The sequence below is a fragment of the Podarcis vaucheri genome, assembly GCF_965113315.1.
Source record: "Podarcis vaucheri genome assembly, chromosome: 1".
In the NCBI taxonomy this organism is placed as follows: domain Eukaryota; kingdom Metazoa; phylum Chordata; class Lepidosauria; order Squamata; family Lacertidae; genus Podarcis; species Podarcis vaucheri.
In genome coordinates this window covers 49234447-49255714 of record NC_138759.1, presented here as the reverse complement: position 1 = coordinate 49255714, position 21268 = coordinate 49234447, and the positions used below count along the sequence as shown (strand labels likewise).

The 21268-nt window shown below is 46.4% G+C and overlaps 1 protein-coding gene across 2 annotated transcripts; it reads left to right on the top strand.

The window, feature by feature from the left end:
• The first annotated feature begins 121 nt into the window (after positions 1 to 121).
• On the top strand, positions 122 to 20817 carry SLC39A9 (solute carrier family 39 member 9). Of its 2 annotated transcripts, XM_082242110.1 has the most exons (8): positions 122 to 294; positions 707 to 871; positions 9288 to 9396; positions 11756 to 11953; positions 12654 to 12722; positions 13162 to 13247; positions 14616 to 14750; positions 17105 to 20817. In XM_082242110.1, exons 2-8 carry the CDS (start codon positions 776 to 778, stop codon positions 17333 to 17335), a joined length of 924 nt encoding a protein of 307 aa, XP_082098236.1. In that variant the 5' UTR covers positions 122 to 294; positions 707 to 775; the 3' UTR covers positions 17336 to 20817. The 2 variants fall into 2 exon arrangements, with proteins under 2 accessions (XP_082098236.1, XP_082098235.1); XM_082242109.1 differs by having other exon boundaries at positions 122 to 871.
• The last annotated feature ends 451 nt before the right edge of the window (positions 20818 to 21268 follow it).

The window sequence follows — 21268 nt, the reverse complement described above, 5'->3', positions numbered from 1 at the left end:
AAAGTCTCGCGAGACTGTGGCTCGCCGTTAGTTCTCTCCGCGCGGGAGACGGAAGTTTTGCAAGAACTCAGAAAGCGGCCATCTTTAGTGAGGGCTCGCTCGGCCGTCTCATTCCTGGCAAAAAAGACAACAACGTATGGCCGCCCGTTACAGTGCCCAGCTCTCCTCCCCTTTCTCCGCCATCTTAAAATTGGGCAGGGAAGACGAGGGAGTCAAATGCAGCGTTGCTTGGTCAACGGGCCTCCTTTCAACTGCCAAGTGTCCCGGAAGTCGAGTGAGGGAAGAGGAAGTCGAGTGAGGAGCTGCCACTTGGCCTTCATGGCAACAGCTGAGGGAGCTGGGCATATGCTGGCGGCAGGGAAGGTGGCGGGAGGCTGAGGCACAGGCCGTTTCTCGGGCTCCCTCGTAGCTTTTTCGCTCCGCGTGACGGGAGCCGGCCGGCCCGCCTGCCTCTCCGCTTGTACCGCAAGGGCGCCTGTCCTTCGAGCTGCGAGTCCGAGGGACGGGAGGCAGCCTCCAGGGGTTGGTTCGGGGCCTCCGAGCCTCTCCGCGGAGACAGCGGGCGGACGGGGCCTTTGGGGGAGTTTGCGGCGTCCCAGGCGCGCAGGTGTCTCGCTGGGTCTCGGCCTGTTGCGGGCGCGGGAGGAGGCGCCGCTGTCCCGCTCGCTGCTTCATGCGGCCCCTGAGGCTGCTTCCCCTTCCGCAGCCGGGAAGGCGAATCCTCTCGTGAGTCGGAGCCCCTGCGAGCAGCTCGGCCGAGGAGCAGAAGCCGGCCATGGATGACTTCTTGTCGATCAGCTTGCTCTCCCTGGCTATGCTGGTTGGCTGCTACGTGGCCGGGATCATCCCTTTGGCGGTGAACTTTTCCGAGGTAAGGAGGAGGCTCCCGCGTAACTGTCCGTCCGCTTCTGTAAGGGAGACGCACAAGAGCGAGTTCGTCTGGTGTATGTGTGTGAGTGAGAGAGAGAGAGACAGACAGACAGAACCGTCTGCTTTTTCAAAACGAGTCTGCTAAGTGTGTGTGTGTGTGTGTGTGGTGGCAAATGTTAAGTACCTTTAACATTTGTACTGTGTGGCTTGGTTTGTATAGCTTGCAGAAATGTCTTGTGAGATCCAAATTACTGAGAACTCGGTATTCTTTATACTAAAAATGTTGATATATTTTTTATCATTTCGTTATTGTCCTTTACTGGTAACTCAAACTTGAACAAGGAAACTTTTCCCCATAACCTCTACCTGTTGCCTCACATCTGTCATTTGACAGAGTATCTCTGATTCTTCTGATCTTACATGTAAAAAAATAAATGCATACATAGCACTAGGGTTGTGTTGTGATAAAAACTTCCTGAAAAATACTTTTTGAAGCTTCCATAGTGTGTGGTGTGTGTGTTTTTTTTTGGGGGGGGTGAAATTTGATGCTAAAGGTTAAATGTACAAGACAAACCAACACCCAATGTTTCATGTATTAAAGGCAATACTCGAGTTCTTATATGGGCTTTCATTTCTTCAGAAATGGCAGCATATTTAAAGGAAGCTGTCAGAGCTGCTACCAGGTCCCAGCTCACATAGGACCACGCCACACAGCGTCCACTTTAAAAGAGTCTTTATTGAGTTACAGGTTTCATTTCCGAACTGCAGCGTGCAGCTCTACACCTTCTGCCCTAGGTCGGCGAAGACCCATCTGAGTCCCCGCCTCTTGCACACCAGCTTAATACCCTAGCCTTGCTCCACCTCCTTCGCCTCTCCCTACGTCTCTGGGTCCTTCTGCCCCCCTGGGACTCCTCCCTTCTACTCTCCTCTGACGCTGACCCCCCTGATCCTTCCGCTTCCTTTCGGCGGGCTTTGGGACCTGGCTCACTCTCCGGGCTGCTTACTGCTCCAGTTTCCGCTGCATTTGAACTTGGCGCGCGCGCCCAACTCTCTACTTTCCTCTTGACCGTTGCCTCGCTCTCTGAGGAGGGCGTGACCACCCCTGACTCGTGCCCTCCCTCCTGCTGACGGCCTCCGGAACCCGATGCCTGGCTGCCTTCCTCCCTGCTGCTCTCAGTCTTGAGCGTGGGTCCCGACTTCCAGCTGCTGCTCTCTGAATCTCCTCTGTTCCCTTCCTCCTGGGGTGTCCCCCCGGATCCCCCCCTTGCTCTGCTCACTGGGGCTCCCTTTTGGGAGTCCTCTGACTCACTGCTTAGGCTTGGAGATCTCGGGTCGTCATCATCACTCATTCTCCCTTCGGCTTCCTCCCCCTCGCTCTCTGTTTCCACCCTTCTCTGCGTCTCTGCTTCTGAACCCCTGACATCCATCCCCCCCTCGAAGCCCCCCCTTCCCCCCTCCCCGCTGTCAGGTGTGGGTGCTGGGTGCTCCATCATCATGGGAGGGAATGCTGGATACAGGTCGCTCCCCGTGGGTGGCCGCCAACTGAAAACCTCCGAGTCTTCCCCCTCGCGGTCGTCGACGTTGACTTGTTGCTCTTCCATCTCTGTACCGCCGTGCTCGAACCCGAGGTCCTCCCCGAACACGTCCATGTCAGTCTCTGCGTCGGTCGCTCGACCTGGCATCTCCAGCCACTTCCTGCGCCATTGCTCCTCTGGTCGATCGTCCCACCAATACGAGTTGCCTGATGCCGAACCTGCCGGTGAACCTTCTGGGGAACGGGTGCTCCGTGCGGGTTCCCCTTCTGAGTCGAATCCATGGAACGTGCTGGAAGAAAGTGTGGGTGTGAACAACCAGTCGTCGAAGAAGCTCGCTGGCATGGGTTTGTGTGGGAAGAGGGCATGAAACTCGTCCTTGAGCAGGGGTTCCTCCAAAGCGTAGTCTGGTACCCAGCTATTGGCGCTGGCCCGGGTGCCCTCTCTGGCTAAGAGGTATTCGACTCCCTCCTCCCCCCATCTGGAGTCCAAAATCTCCGTGACCTCGTTGATGTGGTCCTGGTGCTTCACCCCCCGCGTCTCCGTCCGTTCCCGGAGCGGACTTGGCGCCGTCCCTGGCTCCTGGAACCTGTGAGGTGCCTTGTAGGGAGTGAGCACCGACCTGTGGAACACCGGATGCATTCTGGAACCCTCCGGCAGCGCCAGTCGGAAGGCTACCGGGTTGATCTGCGCTTCGACTTGGTACGGACCGATCTGCTTGTGCCCCAACTTCTTCTTGGCAAGTGACCTGGTCGGCACTGCGTGGGCTGCCAACCAGACCCAGTCTCCCACTTGGATCACTTCGCCAACCCGCCTGTGCTTGTCAGCTTGCACCTTGTAGGCGTGCTTAGCTAGCTCCAGCTGCCGTCTGAGTTGATCGTGGACCGCCTGCAGCTCTGACGCGAACGCGTCTGCCGTCTGTGGTTCTCCTTCCCCCACTCTCTCCAGTCCCGGGAAGGTTCTGGGATGCCTCCCATTGTTGGCAAAGAACGGCGTCACTCCTGTGGACACGTGCTTCGTGTTGTTGTAAGTGAACTCGGCTAGCGGCAGGTAATCCACCCACGTCGCAGGCTGTTGATTGGCATAGCATCTCAGGTACTGCTGCATGATGGCATTGACCCTCTCTGCTTGCCCGTTGGTCTGCGGGTGTCTTGCTGATGCCAGATTGACCTTGACATTTAGAAAACCCATCAGCTTCTGCCAGAAAGACGAGATGAACTGGCGTCCGCGGTCGGACAGGATAGACCGTGGCAGGCCATGCACTTTGAACACGTGATCTATGAACAGTTTGGCGGTTTGTTCCGCCGTGGCCACCTTCGCACACGGAATGAAATGTGCCATCTTGGTGAACAAGTCCACCACCACTAGCACAGCTGTCTTGCCTCTCGAGCTGGGTAAATCCGTCACAAAGTCCAGGGCCACCCTCTCCCACGGTTCAAACGGCGTTTGCAGCGGTTCTAACAGTCCCGCCGGTGGTCTGTGTACCGGCTTGGCCCTCTGGCAGGTGTCGCACCTCGCGACGTAGTCCGCGACCTCCCCTCTCAGCCTGGGCCACCAGAAGTCTCTCGCGACTAATTCCATCGTTTTCTCTGTGCCAAAGTGACCGGCCGTGGGTGCGTCGTGCAACTGTTGCAGTACCTTGGCGCGAAGGTCGTCTCCTGGTACATAGACAGCCCCTTTGCGTAGGAGCAAGCCGTCCCGCACCTGGAACTCGTCCGTGGTAGCCGTGCCTCTGAGCAGTTCCGCCATCTTGTCTTGTGCGAATGAGTCGTCCCGCAATGCACGTCGCACCGCATCCAGGTCTACTGTAGCTGAGGCACACGCCCACGCCGTCGGTGCGAAGATGTGCATGGCCGCCGCTGGCGTCACCTCTTCTAGGTATTGCGGTTTTCGGGACAGTGCATCCGCCATGATGTTGGTGTCGCCTGGGACGTACTCTATTCGGAAATTGAAGTCAGCAAAGAACTCCGCCCAACGTATCTGCCTCTGGTTCAGGAACTGAGCCGTGCGCCAGTGCTCCAGATTCTTGTGGTCCGTGCAGACCTGCACCGTGTGCTTGGCGCCGATTAGGAAGTGCCTCCACGCCTTGAAAGCTGCATGAATGGCTAGCAACTCCCTGTCCCAGATGGTGTAGTTCTGCTCCGACTTGCTGAGCTTTCTGGAGTAGAACGCTCCCGGCCGCCACACCCCCTGCGGGTCTCGCTGCAGCAGAACAGCTCCCACGGCTCTGTCTGACGCGTCTGTCTCTACCCTCAACGGTTTACTGGGGTCGATATGCAGCAGTTGCTTCTCCGATGCGAAGAGACGCTTGAGCGCTTGAAAGGACTGCTCCGCCTGCTCCGTCCAGATGAATTTCTTTTTTTTGGAGCTGAGCGTGTCCGTAATTGCTGCCGTCTGCATCGCGAACCCCTTGATAAACTTGCGATAGAAGTTGGCGAAGCCGACAAACCGCTGGACCTCCTTCCGGTTGCGCGGGCTCTTCCAATCCAATACCGCACGAACCTTGGTGCTGTCCATGGCTATCCCCTTGTCCGACAACTTGTATCCCAGGAAATCCACCTCCTTCGTGTCGAACTGGCACTTCTCCAGCTTGGCGTACAGTCTATGTTGTTGCAACCTGCTGAGCACCTCCCTCACGTCTCGGTCGTGAGCTTGCTGCGAGTCCGAGAAAATCAGGATGTCATCCAGGAAGCAGACGCATGTCTTGTAGAGGAGTCCCTCCAACACGTGATGCATAAAAGCTTGAAAACAGTGAGAGCCATTTTGTAATCCAAAGGGCATAACCCTGTACTCGTAGGTGCCCAGCGGTGTGAACATGGCCGTCTTCCACTCATCGCCCTCCCGCATGCGGATGAGATTGTACGCCCCTCGTAGGTCCAACTTGGTGAACACGCGTCCCTTGCGCACCGTCGCGAGGAGGTCGTCAATCCTGGGCATGGGGTAATCAGACGGTTTGGTCATCTGGTTCAAAAGGCGGTAGTCCACAACGAGTCTTTTTTGGGGCGTGTCTTTCTTTTTCACGAAGAAAACGGGACTGCCCCCCACTGCCTTGGACTCTCTGATGAAGCCACGCTCCAGGTTATGCTTGATGAACTGTTTGAGTTCCTGCATTTCATCCTCAGACATGGAGTATAGCCGCCCCTTCGGCAGCGTCGCCCCCGGTAGGAGGTCAATCTTGCAGTCATATGGCCGGTGAGGGGGTAGCTTGTCCGCCTCCTTCTCGCAGAAGACCTCCAAAAAGTTCGCGTATTTGTGGGGGACCGCTTGCAACGTTCCCAACTGCAGTTGTGATTCCTCCTCCTCTCCCTCCCGTCGGGGCAGGATGCAGTGTTCTGCGCAATAAGAGGAGCCGAAGATCAGTTGTCTCTGGTACCAAGCCAGTGTCGGACTGTGCCTGTCCAGCCAACTCATACCCAACACAATGGGCGTGTCCGACAGTTGGGTGACATTAAAACTGATGACTTCCCTGTGGTTGCCAAGGCGCATCACCATTGGTGGCGTCTGCTTCACCACCTGCCCCCCTAGCAACTCTCTGCCATCCACTGTGACGACTTGCAGGGGCAGAGTGGCAGGCAATAGCTGTATAGCGTGCTGCTCCACAAAGCTCTGCGCTATAAAGTCTGCGTTGCTTCCAGAATCCACAGAAAGCGGCACTTCGATAGTGACGCCGTTGGGTAGCTGGAGAGACGCTGTGAGCTGCACCACTGGTTTGGGTGGGAGGGGATCCGTGGGTTGCAATATCGCTGGGGACTGCTTCACAGATGCGTCTGGCTGGGCCCCAGTGCCTCCGTCTCCAGCCAGACATCGTCGTTTCCCTGCTGTGGTTCTCCTTGCTGCGTTGCTGCAGTCACCATTGCTGAGGCTGCAGTGTGCTTGTGGAGCCTCCGGGGACACTCCTTCGCCAAATGGCCTGGATCCTCGCAGATGTAACACTTCCTGTTCCCTCTAGGAGACTTCGCTTTCACTGCTGCCGGTGCTAGGGCTCTGGCTGCTGACTGAGCCCTTGCACCTCCAACCTCCATCGGTTCCCCTCCCCCTCCTGGCGGAGGTGTGGATTGCGCACGCGCTGCTTCCCTCGGAACGAAAGAGAAACTTCTCGCTGCTTCGCGCCCTCCACGTCCTTCATCTCTGCACCATGGACGTTCTTCCAGCCTCACCCCCACAGTCAGCGCCCTTTGGACCACCTCCTGCGTGCTTCGGGGCCTCTCCCCCCTTGCAATTTCATCCTTAACCGCAGAACTTAGACCCTCCCAGAAGAGGTCTCTGACAGGGGGCGAATCCCGATCCCATTCTAAAGCACTGACCAGCGCAAAAAATCGGGCGTGATACTGCCGGACGCTCGCCCTCCCTTGTTTTAGTCCATGAATCTCCCGTCTGGCAAGATCCACATCAATAGTAGACAAAAAACACGCATCCATCGCTTTGATAAAGGCATCTGCATTCTGAAGCGCCGGATCTTTATCCCTCCACAAATTGCGCAGCCAGGCTTTGGCATCCCCATGCAAATGGGACAATATGAACCCCACCTTCTCTTCCTCATCTCTAAAGTCTTTTGCCAGCAGTTGCAGTGCGCACATTACGTCTGCTCTAAAATTAGGGTACTGTTGCAAAGTCCCATCGAAGTGAGCCACAAGCCCTCCTGCTCTCCGTGCCAATCCCACGCCCTCCGGTCTGGGTCCCGGTTGCCCTTGCTTAACAAGCATTTCAAACCTGGCGTGTAGGTCTCTGTAGGCGGCTGTAGTCTCCTCCTCCCGTTTCTTGGAAGCCAATACCTCTGAGGACAACTGGGTCACTGCCTCTTGCAGCGCGGAGATCCTCTGTTCTTCCGTCATCTTGCTAACCTTTGTGAGCTTGCTTACAGACACCCCTCTTCCTCCCCTAGCGGCTTCTGCTCCCGCTGCGAGGTTTCAGGTTTCTGAAGCTTTGAAGAGATGGGTCTTACTGTCAGAGCTGCTACCAGGTCCCAGCTCACATAGGACCACGCCACACAGCGTCCACTTTAAAAGAGTCTTTATTGAGTTACAGGTTTCATTTCCGAACTGCAGCGTGCAGCTCTACACCTTCTGCCCTAGGTCGGCGAAGACCCATCTGAGTCCCCGCCTCTTGCACACCAGCTTAATACCCTAGCCTTGCTCCACCTCCTTCGCCTCTCCCTACGTCTCTGGGTCCTTCTGCCCCCCTGGGACTCCTCCCTTCTACTCTCCTCTGACGCTGACCCCCCTGATCCTTCCGCTTCCTTTCGGCGGGCTTTGGGACCTGGCTCACTCTCCGGGCTGCTTACTGCTCCAGTTTCCGCTGCATTTGAACTTGGCGCGCGCGCCCAACTCTCTACTTTCCTCTTGACCGTTGCCTCGCTCTCTGAGGAGGGCGTGACCACCCCTGACTCGTGCCCTCCCTCCTGCTGACGGCCTCCGGAACCCGATGCCTGGCTGCCTTCCTCCCTGCTGCTCTCAGTCTTGAGCGTGGGTCCCGACTTCCAGCTGCTGCTCTCTGAATCTCCTCTGTTCCCTTCCTCCTGGGGTGTCCCCCCGGATCCCCCCCTTGCTCTGCTCACTGGGGCTCCCTTTTGGGAGTCCTCTGACTCACTGCTTAGGCTTGGAGATCTCGGGTCGTCATCATCACTCATTCTCCCTTCGGCTTCCTCCCCCTCGCTCTCTGTTTCCACCCTTCTCTGCGTCTCTGCTTCTGAACCCCTGACAGAAGCATATTTGCTAAATATCACTATTAGAAAATATTTCTATAATATGCGGCAACTACTGTACTGTGTGAAACATGAATGGCACGGTTGCTTTTGGATACTTTTTACTGTACTATGATTTTTTCTGGGTGGGAGAATTGACTGTAAAGTGCTGAACTATAACAAGTAATTTGAAAATATTGCTGGTTTAGAACAAGTAGTTGGAGTAGGCAGCTTCCTTAGTTGTGTAACTGTAGTGAATAGCACCTTTTCAGCTTAATGCAAGCTAATTGCAAGTTTTTCCAGAAATCTTGGATGTACTGTGCCTTTGGGCCACAGTGGCTGAGGAGCTATGTATTTGGAAGATGATGTTACATTTTTCTACATGGCTGGTTAAATAAAAGCCTGGTTTGTTCAGTTCCTAATTCCACTGCTGGAAGCCTCTTCTGGATCTCAGTCCCTTATGCAAACAGAAGGAGCCATTCTGCCAACTTGCTTAAGCAAGCTAGGGCGGTGTGATACATTAATATTAAGTGGTGCTCATGTTGGAAATGCTCAAAATGGGTTTTTAAAGCACTGCACATTTGTTATGGGTATGTGGTCCAGAGACCTCTTGATCGACTATCACTTCCTGCAGTGTATGCCCACATTAGATTTTGGAGATTTGTAGGGTTTCTGTAGATAGCTGTGTGAATCAGTCCTTGGTAAAATGCCAGTTCAAATACATGTATTCAGAATTGCACTATACGGTTTCTCTTTTTTAAACAGTTATTTACATTTTTGCTTTCCTGTTTTGCCAAGGTGAAAGGCAATGAGAGGAGACGCACCCTTGCTTTCTAGCTTAGAGCTGGCAAGAAGTGACACTGCAATTGTACTGTGTTTCAGAAGGCTATGCTGCTCCAAGCTACAAACAAAAGTTGGGATAGCCATTTTTGTGGTAAGGTGTGTAAAGTGCCACCACTGCCCATCACAAAAAAGCCCCAGACTGATTCTCCAGCTCCAGAGTTTAAGGTTGGGGTTGGCAGTGGGCAGGCAAGACGCTTGAAGTGCCACATCTGGCTAGCACCAAAACAAGTTTCTGTTACCCTCTCCCAATTCTAATATCAAGAGTTCAGGTGTATATTTGAGCAAACAATATCTATCCAAAAATTATTTGTGTGTCATAAATTTGGTTCTTATGAAATATTCATTCTGAATTTTATTTGCAGGAAAGGTTGAAGCTGGTCACAGTCCTTGGTGCTGGACTTCTTTGTGGAACTGCCTTGGCTGTCATTGTGCCTGAAGGAGTACATGCACTTTATGAAGATATCTTGGAGGGTGAGAAAACAACACTATTATTCTGGTGCAGAGTATGTGGGTTAAACGAGGTAAATGTTAGGTGCACTAGTAGCTGGTTGATTGACCAAACCCAAAGAGTACTCATTAATGGTTCCTTGTCATCCTGGAAAAAAGTGACAAATGGGGTGTCGCAGGGTTCTGTCCTGGGCCTGTTGTTGTTCAACGTCTTTATAAACGACTTGGATGAAGGAATTGAGGGGATGCTCATCAAATTTGCAGATGACACCAAACTGGGAAGGGTAGCTAATGCCACAGAAGACAGCATCAGAATTCAAAATGACCTTAACAGATTGGGACAAATGTAAGGTTCTGCACTTAGGCAGGAAGAACCAGATGCAAAAATATAGGATGGAGGACCTCTGGCTTACTAGCAGAACATGTGAAAAGGATCTAGGGGTCTTGGCGGACCACAAGCTTAACATGAGTCAACAGTGTGATGCAGCAGTAAAACAAGCTAATACTATTCCAGGCTGCATCAACAGAAGTATAGTCTCCAGATCATGGGAAGTAATAGTACCACTGTGTTCTGCCTTGGTCAGACCACACCTGGAATACGGTGTCCAGTTCCGGACACTACAGTGTAAGAACGATGTTGACAAGCTGGAACATGTGCAGAGGAGGGCAAGCAAGATGATCAAGGGTCTGGAAACTAAGACTTATGAGGAGCGTTTGAAGGAGCTGGTTATGTTTAGCCTGGAAAAGAGGAGACTGAGAGGAGATATGATAACCGTCTTCAAATATCTTAAGGGCTGTCACATGGAGGAGGGAGCATGCTTGTTTTCTCCTGCTCTGGAGGGTAGGAGTCGAACCAATGGCTTCAAGTTGCAAGAAAGGAGATTCTGACTAAACATTCGAAAAAACTTTCTGACAGTAAGAGCTGTTCAGCAGTGGAACCTCCCCAACTTACAACCATAAGATTAAGGTGTTAGGCTGAGAGAACCAGCCTTCTTTGCAGATCTCATTTAAATTATAATTTTAAACAAGCTATAGTTTCATGTAAATTAGCATCATGCTGCTGCACCCTTCTCAAGAATTCCTTTGGTGCTGCTGCTTCCTCCTGCCATGGAGAAGATGAAACGAGCCAGATTCTGACTTGTCTCATCTGAACCTGGGTTTATAATTTGTTGCGGAGAGGGGAGGAACAAACCACAAGTTTGGGTTTGGATAACAGGACAAGTCAGCATCTGGCTTGTTTCATTTGTGAAGAACGTTTGAGCAGTGTGCATCACCATGCTGCTCATTCACATTAAACCATAGCTTAGCTGTACAACAGCAGGACCCCAAAGCGGAGCAAGAGGATCTTAAATACACCTAAAAATCTTTACCTTTGCTAGCATAAAGACTGCATAGTTTCTCTTTATTCGAAGGAACCTGTCTGTTTTGTCTAAGGATGGAGACAGAACTGTGTAACAGCTGGTGTTTGTATTTTCAGAGATGAGGAGTTGAGCATTATGTGTCTTGCCTTCCTAAAGTGCCTTGGTGCAACCTGAAGCCTGTGTTACACATAAAAGAGTATTTTGAATGTCTGCTGCCTCCTTCTACATCCCATTTTTAGACTCTTACCAGTTATAGACACAGATGGTTTTTTCATCAGACAGCCTCGCCAAACCCCACCCAAGCCATCTGGAGAACTCAAAACCTTGCACACCATTTTGCAACATTTGAGTTGGCCTAATAAAGAAATTACCCTAATGAAGTTTTTGGCATTCCGCTAATAGGGTACCTTTGCCTTAGATGAATGCTTCACTTTCCAATGTTAATCATTTGGAAACAGATACATCCACCCTGCAAATAAGGTGAATAAGAATATATTCATTGTCCTCTTTGTTGCTCATTCCCCATCTCCTTAACTATCTCCTCTTTCTGTTTACTAACTCTTTCCATCTGGAAAATGTGATGCAGCTCAGAGAGCTGGGGAGGCGGATGACTGAGCCATGTTGGTGTTACATCCTGGGGCAGCGTTTTTCAACCTAGGGTCTCCAGATGTTGTTGGACTACAACTCCCATCATCCCTAGCTAGTAGAGCCAGTGGTTAGGGAAGATGGGAGTTGTAATCCAACAACATCTGGAACCCAAGGTTGAGAAAGGCTCCCTGGACATATAATAATCTCTTCCTGGGATATAAAGAACACCACATAGCTATCCTGATTACCTCATATGCTATAGAGAATTTGGTTATCATTGCAATACTCTTATTTCCAAAAGCAGGAAAGAGTGCTTTGGGACTAGTAGGGCAGCAAATTGTTTACCAACGTTGACAATTAAAAATAAGTTGGGAATGTAACGTTTGAGGCTTCTGTGTTATAACTCCAGATTGTCCTGTTTTTATTTCTTCTAGCAAAGCACCACCCAGCTAGCGAGACTCAAAAGACGGTTGAATCAGAAAAAGCAGCAGATGTGCCCGTAGTACATGACCATGTCCACAGCCATGACCATTCAAGGTTACATGCTTATATTGGTGTTTCCCTGGTCCTTGGGTTTGTCTTTATGCTTCTGGTAGATCAGATTGGCAGTTCTCATGTCCACGCTACAGATGGTAAGTCTTAACTTTTATGGACACATAACCAGAATAAATGACGAGGGCTTTGAAATATTCAAGTAACTGAATGAATATTCTGGTATTCACTCTTAAGCAAAACAATTTGTTATACACTCACTGATGTAAAGAAAATGTTTCATAATATGCCAGATTTTTACAGTTAAACAAAAAAGTACACAGTATGGCAGCTCAGTTTTAAAGTACTGGGTAAATGCAGCCTTAATTCAGGAAATAATAGCAATCAGTAAAAATGCAGCTACTCGTATTTTATTTATTTTAATAAATTTATATCCCACTTTTCAGGAAATGCTAAACAAACAAATAACAAAAAGTATATGAAACAGTCCAATGAAACACAGAAAATTGATTTAAAAATCCATAGATAAAATACTAGAAACAACAAGCAGCAATTAATATATATCCAGGGCCAGTTGCAGCAAACAGACCCATCACATAAAAGCAAGAATAGAATGGGCAATAGGAAAACTGAAGTTTAATGTCTTTCAAAGCTTTTTGGAATATTCCACCTTCCCTTAATTCTAAACATAATCTGAAATAAAGAAACAGGTGACCTTTTAAGAAGTTGTAGTTTGGTTTCAGTTGAAAAGTTGTGCCTTAATGCCTGTAATATTTTTCTTTAGGGTTCTCGTCCTACTTATTTGTATCTTATTTGCTTAAGATTCTTTAATTATTTCAGACCCAGAAGCAGCAAGGTCGGGCAATTCAAAAATTACTACCACACTGGGACTAGTTGTTCATGCTGCAGGTAGGTTACTGTTTTTCATTTCTGCATAATGCCAAAGACCATCATATATTGTCAGGTCACCTGGGTTAGAATTAGGGTTGCTTTGCTAAATGTGACACGAGTAATTAATCCTTTGTATCATGCTTGCTATAGCCAGCTCCAGGCTAACTGAACATTATCTTGTATTGGATAAGAGAGGGGAGAGAGAAGACTTTCATAAAGCTCAAGGAGATGTACCTAATGGGGACATGCAATTCAGTGCATAAGCAAGAAGCATCACATTTGCTTTTAATTAAAAGTTTTTTTTCTGAGGGGTGGGGGAAGCTTCTGGTTCAGGTCTCTGGAGTGGAATAAGAGGTGTGTTGGTTCGCTTGTTCCTTGCGTAAATTGGTCCCAGTAAGCCTTCAATCAATGGGTGAGTTCACTTTTGTGTGGTTTGTTTTTTCCCATCCTCATTAAGCTGATGGTGTTGCCTTGGGTGCGGCTGCTTCCACATCTCAGACCAGTGTCCAGCTAATAGTGTTTGTTGCGATTATGTTACATAAGGTAAGTTTTGAGTCTCAAACCTTTACATATTTCTTGTTTGCTTGTTAAATTTGCTACAGTTCTATAGCACCTTTCATCTGAGCATCACAGGGCAGTTTACAACAAAAAAATGTGTAAGATAGTAACAAACAAAAACAATACCCGCCACAGTTTAAAAGGCCATAGATTGGCTCATTAGCCAAAGGCTCATTATTTTTGCCTGGTGCCTAAAGATAGATAACGAAGACACCAGGCAAGCCTCCCTGGGGAGAGCATCCTACAACGGAGCCACCACAGAAAGGGCCCGTTCTCATTTTGCTGCCCTCTGGACCACTCATAGAGGAGGCCTCAGATGATGAGCACAAGGTCCAGATCTGATCATATGGCAAGAAAAGGTCCTTAAGGGACTGCAGTCCTGAGCCATATAAGGTTTTACTTCAAAACCAGCACTTTGAATTGGGCCCAGAAACTAATTGGCAGCTAGTCCAATCGGACCAGGATTGGCACTATATGCTGAAGCTATCTTGTCCCAGAGAGCAACCCGCCACTGAATTCTGCATCAGCTGAAATTTCTGAACTATCTTCAGAGGAAGTCCCATGTATAACCCAATGCAATAATCTACATATTTCACTATCGGCTGTTAGGAATTTGAAATTGTAACAGAAATTCTCTCTGGTTGTATAAATTTTGATTCAATAAACTATGTGTGTCTTAAGACATCCACACATTTTCTTAATTTTTCTTTAGTTGGCATACAATTATATATTGCATCCTAGTAGTAAATATATGCATTTGTGTGTGGTATCTGACATCTTTCTGATAGCCTAGGATGGGAAAGGAGTGATAAAAGGTTGAAATCAGAGTCCTTTCCCTGTGAGGAAAGAGTCATTTTAACTTATTTTAAAAAGCAGAAAAGGGATGTCATGCTAAATGGTTCTAAATCTATGAGTTGAGAATTTCCCCGCTGTACTCCAGGTCACATAGTGAAACTTCCTTGTTGGTAAGTTAGGAATAGAAGTGCATTTTCCAACAGAAACTTGTGATTTGATGCTGCTTTGAACTTAATAAATATAAAAATGAAGGTGGAAAAGACCATTTATAGCCTACTTAATGTGATTTTGATGATTATGCAAACCTTTGAGCTGTGAAGTGCTAATAGCATGCTTTTTGAAAGGTAGTTTGTAAATCTAATAAGTAAAAATGAGCCGCTTGTAGTACACCTCATGCTCAGAGTAACCATAAATGGAGAGAAAGCTACACACAGCATGGCTACAGGCTAGTAGCAGTGTGGCTAGCTGAACATTTAATTTTGCATGAGCAGAAAGAGGGGTGTCACTTTCTTTTGTATTTGTACATAAGAGTTTTGTTGACTGTTTTTTCTCGTATAGGCACCAGCTGCTTTTGGTCTTGTTTCCTTTCTAATGCACGCTGGTCTTGAACGGAATCGAATCAGGAAGCACTTGCTGGTTTTTGCACTTGCAGCCCCTGTTCTGTCAATGGTGACTTACCTGGGACTAAGCAAGGTAAATATTTCAGGTCTAACTTTCCAGAATACTCATTAATAGCTGAGGAGCATGACCAGTGTTTAATCAACTCTTCAGAAGTGCTCTATCTACTCCTTTTGTCACTTTTATTTGTGAGCCACTTAACACACTACCATCCAGTTAGTCTTACAGCTGAAAAAATAGCAGTATGTCTACATGACTGGTATTTTTAAAAAACTGCACAGTAACTAAAAACATAATGGATCTTATATGGAATGAAGGGGATGCCCTTGTGGAGAAAGGTAGAGTGGAAACAATTTCTGCTGATTCTGCCTTTCTTTTTTGCCTCCTGAAAAGTTGATTGGGGAGGGGGGTTAAGAATAAACTAGGTTATTTTATCTGTTTAAATGTTTAGCATAAATGAGATTCAGAAGCTCTAGAGAGAGAGGCAGCCACAACCAATACATATTGGAATGATTCTATAACATTGCTTTATTGATTAACAAACATAACATATAACAAGATGAGGGAACATGCACTCAGTCAAACATACACACACACACACACACACACACTCAACTCTCTCTTCACCAGAAGTTCTAGTAAGAGTTATGGGTGGCAGACTTCAGGATCCCAGTCCGGCACACAGCTTAGTCCGAGACGGTCTAATCTTATATGCTCTTCTCGTCATGCATCTGAATCTCATATTCCTGAGTGAATGTTCCTGGCAGTCCTTAGCATGTTCATGGCACATTGTAATACTTAACTGTTTGTACTTGATCTTCTGTAACTTCTGGCACAGTACAATACTCATTGTTTGTAACTAGCATTGCATGGCCGGCCTTTCACGCTTCCTTGCAGGTGTGGTACTTTTTGCCAGAACATGAACATCCCATCTTTGATCAACACAGTTCAGAAATAGTTCATTAATAGCATCCAATTTGGGTGAATGTCTTCAGCCAATTTTGTGGCTCATTCAAAGCATGCCATTCATGACAGGATAACCGTCTAGAGCAGTATGGGAAATGGTAATTTAAGGATGATTGGGTAGAAATTAACTGCCCGCACCCCCAGCAGGCACCTCCACAGGATTAGAGTCCCTTCTGCAACTGGCAGGAGCCCTTTACCCACAGAAGAGAATGTCTGGCACCAACTTTATTAATGGTTCCTTGTGCAGACATGCTTTGAATGAAAACCATTGTTTGGCTATTTATTTCATAAAATTTATACATTCCTTGATTGTAAAAAACAAACAAACAAACACCCTCAAAGTGGTTTACAAAGATTATAAAGCAATAAACTTGTCAGTAAAAACAACTATTCAAAACATTGAATAAAATAAAATCAGCAGTAAACTAAAAACCAGTTAAAACACACATCAATATACTATATATATGACATATCTGGGTAGGCTGTTTGAACAAAAAAATTTTTAGCAGAAGCTGAAAAAAGGGCAAGCCTGCTGGTGTCAGCTGCCTGGTGTCAGTAGGCAGGGAGTCAGTCCCAAAGTGTATGTGCTGCCACACTAAATACAGAAGAGGTAGTATGTGGCACCTGTAACAGCACTAGTTCCATATACTGAAGTGTTTGAGTGGAGTGCGACAAGTGCAGAGTAAAGATCACTTCAAAATCAAGCAACATTATCCTCAAAGTGTGTAACCAGTTAGTCATAGTAGGTTTTTGAAAGAGGTCCCTCCCACACCAGGGAGTCAGTAACTTCCAGACTGTCCAAAATAACTGCTACTGACTGCAAGAGGATGCAATGCAAGCTGCAAAAATGAGCTTTTTTTGCAGCTCGCACTGCCACATGGTAGGCATAGTTACGTGTTTGATCAACTTCACACCAGGGCTTGAGCCATTTGCGCTCAGGTCTTCATCCAGCTTGTTCTGTAGCCTGGAGCTTCTCAGAATACCAAAGGGCTGCTTGGGCTCCACAACGCTAGAAAGGACGCATGGGAATGTTTGTGCCAACCACACGTTTCATTGCACAATTCCATAGCGAGATCAAGAATCGTTAGCTTTCTCCACTGGAAAATCCCCCAGAGCGTTCAGGAACACATCAGTTTCCATCAGTCTCTGAGTGCAGGCCATCTGAGTGGGCCTACCACCCTTACAGGGGGGAAATTATGATTTCATAATCAATATTATGTTAACCATCTGTAGGCATTCTGTTTTTGCAATGACTAGTGCATGTGCATTAAAGATAATAATCTTTAGGGGGCAATGAGGGAAGATAGCTGTAAAGGTAGCTTGGTTTTTTGATTGCAGAAATCCTTTTAGGTCAACATTAACCTTTCTTCAGAGCTGACTTCTTCCGTGGAATAAGTTACAAGCATTATTAAAGACAGATCAACTCTGTGTTTTCTCTCCCTTGCCACCCTCTTCTTTTACAGAGCAGCAAACAAGCACTTTCAGACGTCAATGCCACTGGAGTCGCCATGCTTTTCTCTGCTGGAACTTTTCTTTATGTTGCCACAGTTCACGTTCTCCCTGAAGTGGGCGGAATGGGACATAGCCACAAACCTGACTCTACTGGAGGCAAAGGACTCAGTCGCCTGGAGGTGGCAGCATTAGTTCTCGGCTGCCTGATTCCTCTGATTCTGTCCATTGGACACCAGCATTAAAGGTCTGAAGTGCATCAATCTTCTCCTCAGTCTCTGATGTGAGCAGCAATCTGGTGTGTCAAGCTGCCCTTTTATCATTGTCTCTCTTACCCTGTTAACCACCCCATCTGTTTTAAGGAGTCAGAGAGACGCAAAGGAGGATTTCTGGGAAAGCTTGTAAGCATAGGAGATGATACTCTCGACAGCCGGATATAAATTCTGCATAACTTCCCTTTTCTGAAGATGTTTTAATTATGACTTCCTGCCCTATTCTCAGGGAAGTTGGAATTTAGAGATTCTATGGCAGATGATTTGGGAAGGACTTTGTGGCTCATCATGAAAGCATAATCAAAAGTATTCTATATGTCAGCATTCACACCTGACCTCTTGACATTGGATGCTGCCTTCTGACATCTGGGACTAGTTTTCACCTCCAAGATTTTTCATGTGATAAAGATGGCATAACTATCTTGGGAGATGCATCTGGTGAAGAAACATCAACGGGATAAAGTCCTAGAAAAGATCAGTACAAGTTAAACAGCTTGATAGGATTTTATATATTGCATTGCTAGGAAGCACATCTATTGTGTCCCTTGAGTGTTATCATCTATATGGTAGAATCAAGGAGTCACATTGGGCTGAAAGTTAGGTGGTTCTGAGCGCAGAGGGGTATGTGCTTATTGAAATGGACACTGTGCACATCTACAAAGGCTTATTCTGCTAAAATAGACTAAGGTAAGCACTGTTCATTAAGAGTGAAGGGTGCCTAAAGCATTTACCTATACAGAAGCAAGGACCTTAACATTTCTTGTTATTACAAACAAGAAACATTCTAAATTGTGAGCCTGTCTGAATTGAGCCTCCCTTTCTTTCTGAAATCTGATTCTGAAATATTTCAATCCAAAATATTTCAATCAGCATCGAGTGTAACTGCAATTCTGAAATGCAGTGCCTTTCCATGGAGAAGATCCTTCCTTTTGGCCTATAAACTTAACTTCATTGTGAAAGAAACTGTAGGAGTCATAGGGAGAATCCTAAAATATCTGAAAGTGTATGTACATTCTTGGTGCACAATTTTTACTTCAATTTGAAACCTTCACCTTCATTGTTCTTCAGTTAATGGTCATTTTATCTTAAAACACACACAAAACAAGATGAATTAGCAGTTTTTTGTAACACTGGTTATTCTACGTGACAAATGTTTCCCCATCTTTTCACAGCCCAGTAGCTCTTACAATTCTGATCTCTTCCATGCCTTCTTCGCATCCTGTAGTTGTTTGACGTAGTATACTGGTATGATTCCTCATGAAGGTTTTGTTTTAATGGGTGATTCTTGCTTGCTGGTATTGTTTGGCATTGGTACAGCAGTGACAGTCAAAATCAAGATTTCACCAGGGATCTTTTTAAAAAAAAAAAAAATATGAGGGCATTTAACATTAAAAATGTAAGTGAAAAATCCACACAGAATCAATATTGTATGTATCGTCTTTTCTGAAGGCTTATTATTGATCTACTTTAAAAGATCTCAGCAGGCCTCCTCAGTGTAATCCATTCTACCAGGTGTAGCGTACCCAACTACGTAAGGGGATCCACTAGAAGCTTGAATAAAACACCTGTTGTTGCTTTTTGCCTACCTGGGACTGTAAGAACCCACAGCTGCTGGGTTTGTGCAACACAGGTTATATAGGCCCACTTTAAAAAAGTAAAAATGCTTTTGTACTGATCAAGAGTCTGTTTTGAAGAAGAATCTCTTCTCTACGTTGAAAATAGAAATACTCTTAAATCTTGTAACAAAGAAAAGGTACGGACACCTGATATGTGAACCAAGATGTGCATGTCACATCTTCATCATTGATGACCAAAGGTAAGTTGGGCACAAGTATAATTAAAGGCTCGATTTGGCCTACTGTGGTGGGCAAGATGATGAGAAAGCTGTTCCTGAGCTGGCAGAGAGGAAAACCGCAAAAATGGGAACTTGTGGGTAAACGGCAAACTATCTGACATAGAAGCAATGGGTGTAGGAATGGGAATTGAACCACACTTAAAACAATTTTTCCTAGTATATTTAATATTTGAGAGTCAGTGTTGTGATGCTGGTATCTTGAAAATCCTGCTGTTGGCCAGAGTTGCCTTTAGCTGCTCATTACATTTTGGAAAATGGCTGGCAGCTGCCTATATTGGATCACTTTGTATTAATGAAAACAAGGACTGCCAGTTCTGCCATCCCTGTTCACTAACTTTTGGCCCATTATGCCACTGGTAGGATGCCTTCATTGGACTTCTGTCCTTGATTTATAGTGCTGTGTCTAGAGCATTTGGGACAGGATCTCGAGTTATACTGTATACCTTTCGCACTATTGAATTTTACTGTGTGCATCAATTTAAGAGCGAGAAGTCATAGACACAGTGTGTCAAGATCTTGTGAGGTTAGAATGTTGCCAGAAGCAACCTGATTTTCCACTCTGGTGATGAGGGGGGTCTAGTTGCTTCATCTGCTAACTACCACAAGAAAAGTAGGTAGCAAAGAGGGGGGAATATTTACATTATTAACAGCAACCAGATGTTTCATCTCTTGTATCTGTGAGAATCCTAACTTTAAAGAATCTTCCAGATTGGTCATGGTAAATGTGGATTTATTTCAATCTTCACTTGAAATGAGGGCTTTGTAGTCTAGTTCTGCTCTTAGTTCTTAGTAGTAAAATACAAATTCCAATCTAGGCTTTGCAGTAGACTCCTAGGAGCCATAGACTGCTGAGGATAAAGGGATTTATTATTTGTAACTACTTACAAATTCATGTACTTCCATTATTCATGTCAGTTTTGGACTGAGTTGAAAGTGGAAATCAGTTTAAGATGAGCTCTATCTGTGTGCAACATTGTTTGGTCATTTAATTGGCTATCCTGCTTTCATTCACAAAACAGGGATGATCTCTTGCCTGAGTTAAACTTGTTTTATAACAGCTAAGAGGACAGCAGAGCAGACATATCAAGGGAACACCAAATCTCCAAATGGTGGAAGGAAACTTCTCAGGATAACTGAAAATGATAATTTGAAACAGCAGGAAAAAATATTCAGCTGCTCAGAGGGCTCAACAACTCAAAACACTCAGAGCAAGCTTGCATTTGTAGCCATCTGTATTCAAATGGGGAAAACTTGAACTTGTGTATGTACTGTTGTTTTATGCTCTTTATGATGAACCACAGGAGACTTGGGTGGGGTGTGCTTACAGAGACATTTGAAAATTGAATGTCTATTTCAAAAGGAGATCAGCTTTTCTGTGCTTTGGCTATGTTTCTGAGCAGCTCGGACTTTGTGGGCACAGCTGTATACCTGATTCTGTGTACAAAAGTGTAATTTTAATTTTTTTTTCCAAATCATTTGTACACATGAAATCATTCCATGGATGGCTGCCTTATTTTTGATTCCCCCCCCCCACTTTGTGAACATTTTTAAAAATGTTGTTTTTATTATATTAAAATTTTTATTAGCTGCATTGCTAAAAGGAGTTGGCCTTATTTCATGTGAATAGTCTTGCTGTAGAGGTTTAGTAAGTCTCTCGTACTTCAGATGTGTGTGTAGCTTTTCTACCACATATTTCATTTCAAGTTGCGCTTGTGTTTGATCTTCTTTCTCCTTGAATAACAACCTTTATTTATTTATTTTTAAAAGATTATACCCCTCTTTTTGGATTTCAAGGGGTACACTCATTCATAACAAAAATACAATGAAACCTATGAAATGGACTTCTAACAAATTGAAAATCATGCATAAGCAAACATTTTTGTCTGGTACCCAAAAAAATCACAATTTTGATGTTTCATAGCCAGGGTGTTACTGTTAAAGCCCATTTGTTGTTGAATTTCCTACTTCCAATAAGAGAGGCATCTGGAGGAAGTTGTGTGTGCACTTTTATTCTGGTCATGTTTCACACTAGTGCACAGTTCTCAGAGGGG